This window comes from Numenius arquata, chromosome 12 (genome assembly GCF_964106895.1).
Source record: "Numenius arquata chromosome 12, bNumArq3.hap1.1, whole genome shotgun sequence".
NCBI classification, from domain to species: domain Eukaryota; kingdom Metazoa; phylum Chordata; class Aves; order Charadriiformes; family Scolopacidae; genus Numenius; species Numenius arquata.
In genome coordinates this window covers 5,419,959-5,428,302 of record NC_133587.1, presented here as the reverse complement: position 1 = coordinate 5,428,302, position 8,344 = coordinate 5,419,959, and the positions used below count along the sequence as shown (strand labels likewise).

Genomic DNA, 8,344 nt, shown 5'->3' with positions numbered 1-8,344 from the left:
TAGCCATGCTGGAAAATCAGTTTATTCCAGAAAAATCCCTGTTAACACTTGCACTCAGGCTGTCACACACAAACTATCCGTATCTAGGTAATTTTTCACATTTCCAGAGAGTGCATGGGAAGGCTCCAGAAAAGCACCAGGAGATTTTTATCTCCTTTAGTGCTCAATCTGAGAAGCAGTTCCTGATGATCATCCCACCCATCCCTGCAGCCACCAGCCGCGTTCCCGGCAGATGGTATTTCCTCAGCCTCAGAAAAGCCCCTGTGTGGTGGGACACACCGATCCACGTCAGCTCCAGACCACAAGGACACTTTTGCCCGGGTGTCCTCAACATTTAATATCTTTGTGAGATAAAATGTGTTGCTAACAACCTGGTGTATCTTACACAATAAGGGGATAATATGGTCCTAGATGAAGCAGGAGGGAGGTGTAACCTCAGCTTATCTGCGCCTGGCTCCGTACAGAGTCTTGCACAACAAGCATCACTGGGCTCCAGGTGGGACACACTGGTTGGACTAGATGAACATAAAGGTCCCCTTATGGTTGGACTAGATGATCTGAAAGGTCTCTCCCAACCCAGGCAATTCTATGCTGCAAATGAGACCCCAGCAAGGAGCTTCTCTCCATTCAGCAAGGGCTCCAAATGGGTGAGAAATGTCAACTTTGCTAAATCTGTGCCGTTATTGCACTGCGAGGAGCTCCTCTGCCCCTCGGCAGCCTGGCACAAGCAACACCCAGCCGGGCAGGGCACCCATGTGCACCAAGCCCCAGCTCCCATGTGAGTTGCTGTTTCACACCTTGTGACACAGGCTGGGCTTCAAAAATGCTTTCTGTAAGGTACCAGCTTGTTCTCTGTAGGTAGAGCCGCCTCGAGGGGCTGTGGTGCCTGTCCATGGGCCATATGGCATAGGGGCACAGTGGAGACAAATGGGTGCTGCAGCCAGAAACTCATATCAAATAAATATTCAGAGAGAGAAATACTGAGGCAGTGAAAGCTTTTATTGAAAGAGCAATATGAGAGCAAACTTTACACCTAGGAAAGAGCTCTGCTTCCCAACTACGGATGTTAAAAGTGGCCACAGAAAACCCCCTAACATCCACCAGCCGAGCAGCTTTCCCTACCCTGATGCCAGGCTACGCCAGGACCGGCTGACCAGAGACAGTCACCCGTCCCCCTCGGGCCACAACACCACAGTGTAGTGCCCAAAGGAAAATGAAGACAGAGACAGCAGAGATGAGCAGGGCTTTGGGGCTTGCGGTGCCAGTCTCAGGCGAGCAGCGTCGAGGGTCCTCCCGAGCAGAATCTCTTCAGATCAGTGTCGGGAGAGTTTTCTGCCTGGAAGAAGCAAGGCAAAAACTATTCAGTTTTCTCATTCAGACTTTCACCAGCTTTTCCCTATATCCCAGAGGAGGTTTTCCTGTGGGTCCGCAGCAGCAGAGGGATCTCCTTGAAACTGGGAGCAGCCCATGGGAAATGGGGACAGCACAGGGCTTTGGGCTCCACAGGTTTTTGCCTGGGGGTGGGCACGTCCCCCACTCCCCAGGAGGGCAGCGCTGGGGGAAACGGAACTCTTACGTCGGTGATGTCAACTTCGGCGTTCCTGAGACTGGTGTTGAGGACGTTGGGCAGAGGGATCGACACGCGCAAGGCATCTGCAAAAGCAAGTGAAAGCATCTCGTCACAGGGCAGAAACCCTGAGTATAGGGAGGGAGAAAAGGGACAGAACCCCAAATCCAGCTCAGTTTGAGGCAAGAGGGGACCCAGACCCCGGACATACCGTTAATGGCAGGTACGTATGCAGCCCCAAGGACTTGCTTGAGCCATCCTGTGAGTGCGGAGGCCTGCAGGGGTAGAAGATGTGTGTCAGTGTCTGATGAAAAGAGCAGCAGTTATTGGGATGAATGGAGTGATGTTGGATTTATCAATCCAGCTCTGTCACTGCAGGATGCTCCGAGCTACGAAATGCAAAGGCTGCAGAGCTTCCTTCACTGAAACTCTCCCAGGACTGAGGGTGGGGGCTACACAGGGACATGCTCTTTGGGTAACTTCTTCTTAGTTATTCCTCTCCCCTTCCCAGCACCCCCACTGCGCTGCCAACAAGCGAACATATACATCCAAGTGTCACTGCTCTAAGGCATAGGGGATCGACAGGGCAGGCAACAATTGGCCTCTGCCAAGAGAAGAAGAAATGTGGAGACTGAAAAAGAATTGGCATTTTGGTTCTCCCTCCCTGCACAGGGTCTCTGGGCACCGCATCGCTCACTGCAGCGTCTCGATCCAAAGCAGCGTGCACTTACGCTGCGAGGGTCGAGTCTCAGGGGTGCCTGTGTCAGGTTGATGCTACGAAAGACAAAAACAAGACAGAGTCAGAGTACATCAAGTGCAGCCCTTCTCCAGTTTTCCAAATGCTGCTCAGACCTTTCCTTGGTCCGAAATTTGTCCCACCCACATAAAGATACAAGGATTTTAAAAATAGGGCGGCTGTTTCACAACTCTCTTATCACTTCAGATATGCACTTGGTATGAGGTTGGGGCTGGGAGGAGGCAGGAAAACTATGGCAGCCCTTTATGTCTCTACCCTGTCTACAATGCACTCCCTAATCATTCCCACCAGCCGCATCTTGTCAGGCTCCTGGGGGTGTCCCCAGGCAGAGCCCCCCTCCCTGCCCACAGCGATCGCAGAGCTCAGCTCTACCTGTCAAGAGTCAAGGAGGTTTGCAGTTTGCCATTGGAGACCAACGGGATGATGTTCAGAACGATGTCCTGAAATTGGAACAACAACAAAAAAATGAGGTTATTTCCCTGCGTAGCTCCCAAGGGTGAAAAGAAAACCCAGAGTATTTGTAAATAACCCATTCTGAGAAAAAACACCTGTCTGTGCCCAGAAATTGCATTTTTTTGACGGATGGCATCATGTATCTCTCTCCCCAGGGTTCACCCTTCCTGTCTTTATTTTCTATTATTCCTTAAACATTTCACTTGTGTTTGGTTACGGGAACTTTTAAAGGACTGAGCACCACTGTTTGAAGCTGTAGTAAATTCCAAAGTACGAGTACTACATGGCTAAGGTCATGACAAGCTGAGGGGATGCTGGAGAACAGCCAGGTTCATCCCTCGCCCTGTTTCAGAGGTGTCGTTCCCCCGGGAGCACACTCACTGTGTCGAAAGAGAAGAGGGGCCTCCGAGAGGACTGCAGGAGGGGACTGAAGACATCGATGGTGGCTCTGAGGGTGGCGGTGGCTCTTCTGCCCCTCACGTCCACCACCGGCTCGCTGGCCACCTGAACGCGCAGCTCCAGGGGCAGAGAGCCGGGGAGGATCCTGGCGAGCTGCACGAGGGGAAGGGAGAGAGAGGTCAGGGCAAGGGGGTCTTTGCGTGGTTGGGGTGGGTGTTGGGGTTGGAAATCAATGCACACGAAGCGGGTGGCTGACCTGAGGGATGAACGGGAGAAGGGCAGACGTGGACAGCGAGATGCTATTGGGCACCTGCAGGAACAGCACCAGCGGTGTCAGTGGCCAGGAGGGTTTGTGCAAAGCCCACGTTGGGCTTGGCCAGACCCCACAAACACAGCGGAGCACCCTTGGGTCACTCAAGAGTGACCAGGACCCTGACCCTGCTCCAGAGAGGGGTGTCGTGACCCACCATGGAGTTGGTGATGCTGAGATTGAAGGCTCCCTGTCCCTGGACCGTCTCCAGCAGGTTGCTGAGAGTTTGCTGGGAAAGGCTGAGCCGTGGCAGGCGACCGGTGGCCAGCAGCAGGTTGGCAGCGAGCGGTCCCTGTGTGGAGGCTGCGACGCTGCCCTCCATGACCCCACCAAGGAGCTGCAGGGGACAGAGCAGGGAAGGGGACATTGGTAGGTCTCAGTGGACTGCGATCACACCGGGCACCCTGCCCCCCCCAAGACCTCACGGAGAGGCTCATGTGGGGTTAATCAACGCTTTAATAAACATACATCTTCTCCAGACTGTTCTAGGACAGACAGAGGCTGCATTTGCCACAGCTTTCCCTTTAAAACATCATCATGACTCCAAATCAGTAAGACACATCGCCAATATTTTTGGCCTGGTCATGGTCCCGATTAATTACATACCAAACTTTTACAAACCATTTATAAATGGAACCTGCTTGTGGAAGGTGACCACTGATCCTGTATGACGTTAAGCTTCTCTGATTAACAACTATGAGAGTGCTATAACTGTACTTAACTCAGCAGTGTCAAGCCAATCTGACCCATGCTACCCTCAAGGATCAGCAAGTAAAAATAAGGTAGAGACTCAGCAGTGGCATTAATACAGACATGGCTGGACAACACTCATCAGTACCTTCCAGCAAGTGCTGTCCTGAAGACAGCTGGAATAAGAGGAGCCTTTGATAAAACAACACCACATTCAGATGAATTACCCAAACTCACTAAGTCAAAGGCAAAGGGATGGCACTTACATTTAGATCCAGCTGGATGGCATCACCACTGATGATGGAAAAGGGGGGCAGATCTCCCACAGCCCCGAGCGGGAGCGCAGCTGTGGAACACAGTGGGGGAAAGCAATTAAACTCCAGTGAGAGGGGGATGCTCCCAAATCCCGTGTTCCCAAGAGATATTGAAATGAACAGTGGTTCCTCCTCATGATGTTCCCAGCTGGACAAGCCCCTGGGAAGCATCACTTTGCAGCAAAAATGTTGTTTCTAAAAGCAACAGTTCCTGAAGTGGCTTTCTGCAGGAAAAATTGCGTGCTGCTGCTCTGGGGCAAGGGAAATTGAATGTTGTGCTTGAGCTGAGAGTTATATTTTTAAAGAGTTGTTAAAATATTTGTATTTACCCAATGGAAAAAAAAAACCCAACCAACCCTAAGTGCGAGGGGTCACACAGGAGCAGAGGGAAAGGAGGGTGCCAACACTTACGGGTTCTGGAGCCGATCAGGTTGCTCACCACGTTGAGTCTGGCGTTGATGATGTTGCAAGCCTGGGGGTGGGGGACAGAGGGAAGTTCGAGCCCTGGGACCCGCAGCACCAGCGCAGGTACATCGCATTAACACGAATAACAACAACTGGCTCTGCTGGGGTTTCAGGAGCCGCTGCCGGGCAGGGTTTGGTGGGATGCCCCATTACAGCAGCGCTCAGCATCAGGAGGGCGAGCAGCCCTTCTAAGCCAGGGTGAGTTTCTCCTCTGGGGCAAGAGTTGCCCATTGCAACCACTAAGCCAGCACGTGTCTCAGAAACCTGTTGGCTGGTGGAGCCTGGCACCAGGACGGGCTGGCCGCCCCAGTTGAGCCCACAGCTGTGCAAACAGCCGCGTCCACAGGGGTAGCCTGGCCCGCTGCCTGCCCTGATGGCTCGCACGAAGATGGCTTTGCAGACTTACCACCTGGCTCAGGGAATCACTAAGGAGGCGTTTTAAAGGCTGTTCCAGAAGTGGCACATTGGGTCTGGGTAACGGGAAAACAGGAAATAGAAAGTGACGTAGATTAATGGCTGGAAAACATAAGCACTTCACACAAGAGAAACATGAGACTTGCACTGTCCAGGACCATATTCAGTGCCAAAATATTACCAAAACCAAGCCCTCTGAATCCAGCCCGGTGTTAGGTTTCCAGCACAACCCAGAAATATTCTTTCTTGAGCCCAAATTTTGAAAGAAAGGTCGGCAGTTCCCCTCTGAGGCCAGCAGCCTCAGGCACAAAAGCGCTGCCTTCCATGGCCAACAGTGCCAAGGTTTCCCACTGCCGCAGGGGCCATGTGCTGGCCACGAGCACCCCATTCACACGGATGCAAACCTCACAGGGATGCTACCCCACAGGGATGCCTACCTCAGACTGATGTTTATGTCAAAAACCTTGCAGTCCTTATTGTTCTGGGGAGCCGCCCACTTCTGCTGGACCAGCATGGTCACATCTGCTTCCACCTGCACGCAGAGCGGCCTGCCTGGCACACTGCATGGGGGGAAACAGAGTACGCAGCTCAGGAAACTTGCTGGCCAACTACTTTCCAAAGCAATGGTGACAACCCTCACCGCCCCGAGCCATGCCCCCAACAGACTTGCCGTACCCAGTGCTCTCGACCAGCAGCTGGGTGTTGAAGCTCACTTGGCTTCCAAAGCCTGGCAGAGAGCGCAGACTTATTTTGGGGAGGGTGTTGTTCAGAATTTTCGCCCTGGATGGTTGAAGCAAGGAAAAGGCAGTAAGTAGCACATTTGTACAGTGGAAGCAAAGTCCCCTCGTCCCCCAGCACTGTGGGTGATTGCAGAGCCACTGTCTTAGTGTCCCCTCCACCCTGGGTCAGCAGGGATCCCTACCACTCAGGAGCAGCTTACAGCACATGCAAGGCACGCTTGCATGGCAGGCACATGCAGAAACCCCCAACAGCTGAACCCTCTTTTATGAACAGGAAAGAGGGGGCCCAATGTGTTCAGACAGCAGGCTCCAGACCAGAGTCTCCTTTCCCCAGCATAGTCCAGGTGCACTAAGGGCTACTCAGGGACACCCATTTCCCACTCTCACTCACCCTGTGACATCTCCACCATTTCCACCAAGAAGATTGCCAACGAGACCATCTTTGCCAAGGAGACCACCTTTGCCAATGAGAATATCAAGGACAGCATCAAGGAGACTACCAACAAGACCGTCTTTGCCAAGGAGCATGTCAAGGACTCCATCTCTGCCAAGGAGAGCACCAAGGACACCATCTTTGTCAAGAAGACCACCAAGGACACCATCTTTGTCAAGAAGACCACCAACGACACCATCTTTGTCAAGAAGACCACCAACGACACCATCTCTGCCAAGGAGACCGCCAACAACACCATCTCCACCAAGGAGACCGCCAACAGGACCATCTTTGCCTAGGAGACTGCCAACTGCACCGTCTTTGCCCAAGAGACTGCCAACCACGCCATCTTTTCCAAGGAGACTGCCAACAGGACCATCTTTGCCTAGGAGACTACCAACAGCACCGTCTTTGCCCAGGAGACTGCCAACAGGACCATCTTTGCCTAGGAGACTGCCAACTGCACCGTCTTTGCCCAAGAGACTGCCAACCACGCCATCTTTTCCAAGGAGACTGCCAACAGGACCATCTTTGCCTAGGAGACTACCAACAGCACCGTCTTTGCCCAGGAGACTGCCAACAGGACCATCTTTGCCTAGGAGACTACCAACAGCACCATCTTTTCCCAGGAGACTGCCAACGGCACTATCTTTGCCCAGAAGACCACCGAGGACACCATTTCTGCCAAGGAGACTGCCAACAGGACCATCTTTGCCAAGGACACCACCGAGCAGATTGCCACCAAGGAGACCATCTTGAAGGCTCTGGAGGTCAAGTTTGACCAGTGGATCTGTAATGTATGAAAAAAAGGATGAGAGGTCACTGTGAGCTATGTGGACTCAGCACACAAGCATGCTGTGTCAGCCTGGCTGTTCTTTCCCCTTCACTGTCCCTCTCTTCCTCTCTTTGTACAACAGAGGTGGTGGCACCAGGCACTGAAAAGTATCTGAAACACCATCTCCAATGTGCTTTATTAATGCAAATTATCAGCATTGCTACTACTGCTGAACAGATCTGGACCAGCTTTTGATTTTCTGAGCATGGTCAAGAGACAAAACCAGCAGAACTGGTCTCAAAATAAAGATAAATCCTGTCTCTTCCATACACTTACCATCTACATTTGCTTGGGCGACTGAGGCCATGATTCCAAGTCCTTGTGAAGGGATCAGCAGGCTGCAGAGGAGGAAAACAGCCCAGAAGGCAGACATCTTTGGTCCCGGTAACTGTGGAAAGTGATTGGCATCAGTGCAATGCTGGGACAGTGAGCACAAGCCAGAGGAGGGAGAAAAGATGAAGATGGAGGAAAGAAAAAGGAGGAATGCCTGCCAGGGAAAACAAAATCAGAGACGAAGCTGCTGGCATTTCTCCCGCCTCCTCACTACACTGGTGGGCAGAGTAAAACTCCTGATGGCACCTTGCTGCAGGAGGAACCAGAACTTCAACAGCAGTTGCTCCAAAGACCAACCACCACAGCAGCTGAGTGACAAGCAAGTGGTTGCTCCTGCGTTAATCCCTCAGCACCCATGAGCAGTGTTGGAGGCTGATCTGGATGATCGGGGGAGCATCTGTTCTGGGTGAGAATTTCTCCAAGAAACAAGATCCTGTACCCCGCTTGATGGGAAAACAGGACATTTCTGACAACACAATTGTCTCTAGTCACAGAAAGAAAAGCATTGGCATCTACACAGGACAAATGCACCAACGTATCTAGTAAGGCGAGCATCTCCTTGTTTGAACCTCTGCACAAAAGTCAAACATCCAAGGCTTCACTTAGCATAAAAACATCTTTTGCTAGAATTGTA

General features: G+C 52.0%; 1 protein-coding gene across 1 annotated transcript; it reads right to left on the bottom strand.

The window, feature by feature from the left end:
- Positions 1 to 1,267: 1,267 nt before the first annotated feature.
- On the bottom strand, positions 1,268 to 7,750 carry LOC141471160 (BPI fold-containing family B member 3-like). Its single transcript, XM_074157576.1, has 16 exons — positions 7,654 to 7,750; positions 7,258 to 7,332; positions 6,501 to 6,927; positions 6,045 to 6,149; positions 5,807 to 5,929; positions 5,362 to 5,425; positions 4,902 to 4,962; positions 4,443 to 4,522; positions 3,644 to 3,823; positions 3,433 to 3,486; positions 3,159 to 3,329; positions 2,697 to 2,764; positions 2,299 to 2,341; positions 1,779 to 1,842; positions 1,577 to 1,653; positions 1,268 to 1,336 (listed from the first exon to the last, which is right to left on the bottom strand). The coding sequence occupies exons 1-16, from the start codon at positions 7,748 to 7,750 to the stop codon at positions 1,268 to 1,270; spliced, it is 1,758 nt and encodes a 585-aa protein (XP_074013677.1).
- Positions 7,751 to 8,344: the final 594 nt, after the last annotated feature.

What these genes read in the sequence shown, in the direction of transcription:
- LOC141471160 (XM_074157576.1), bottom strand. Translation starts at nt 7,750, where the DNA reads ATGTCTGCCTTCTGGGCTGTTTTCCTCCTCTGCAGCCTGCTGATCCCT. An exon ending in TCTGCTCGGTGGTGTCCTTG is followed by an intron (nt 6,928 to 7,257) that starts GCAAAGATGGTC and finishes GTAGTCTCCTAG; the next exon opens with GCAAAGATGGTCCTGTTGGC. An exon ending in CTGCTGGTCGAGAGCACTGG is followed by an intron (nt 5,930 to 6,044) that starts GTACGGCAAGTC and finishes CCCCCCATGCAG; the next exon opens with TGTGCCAGGCAGGCCGCTCT.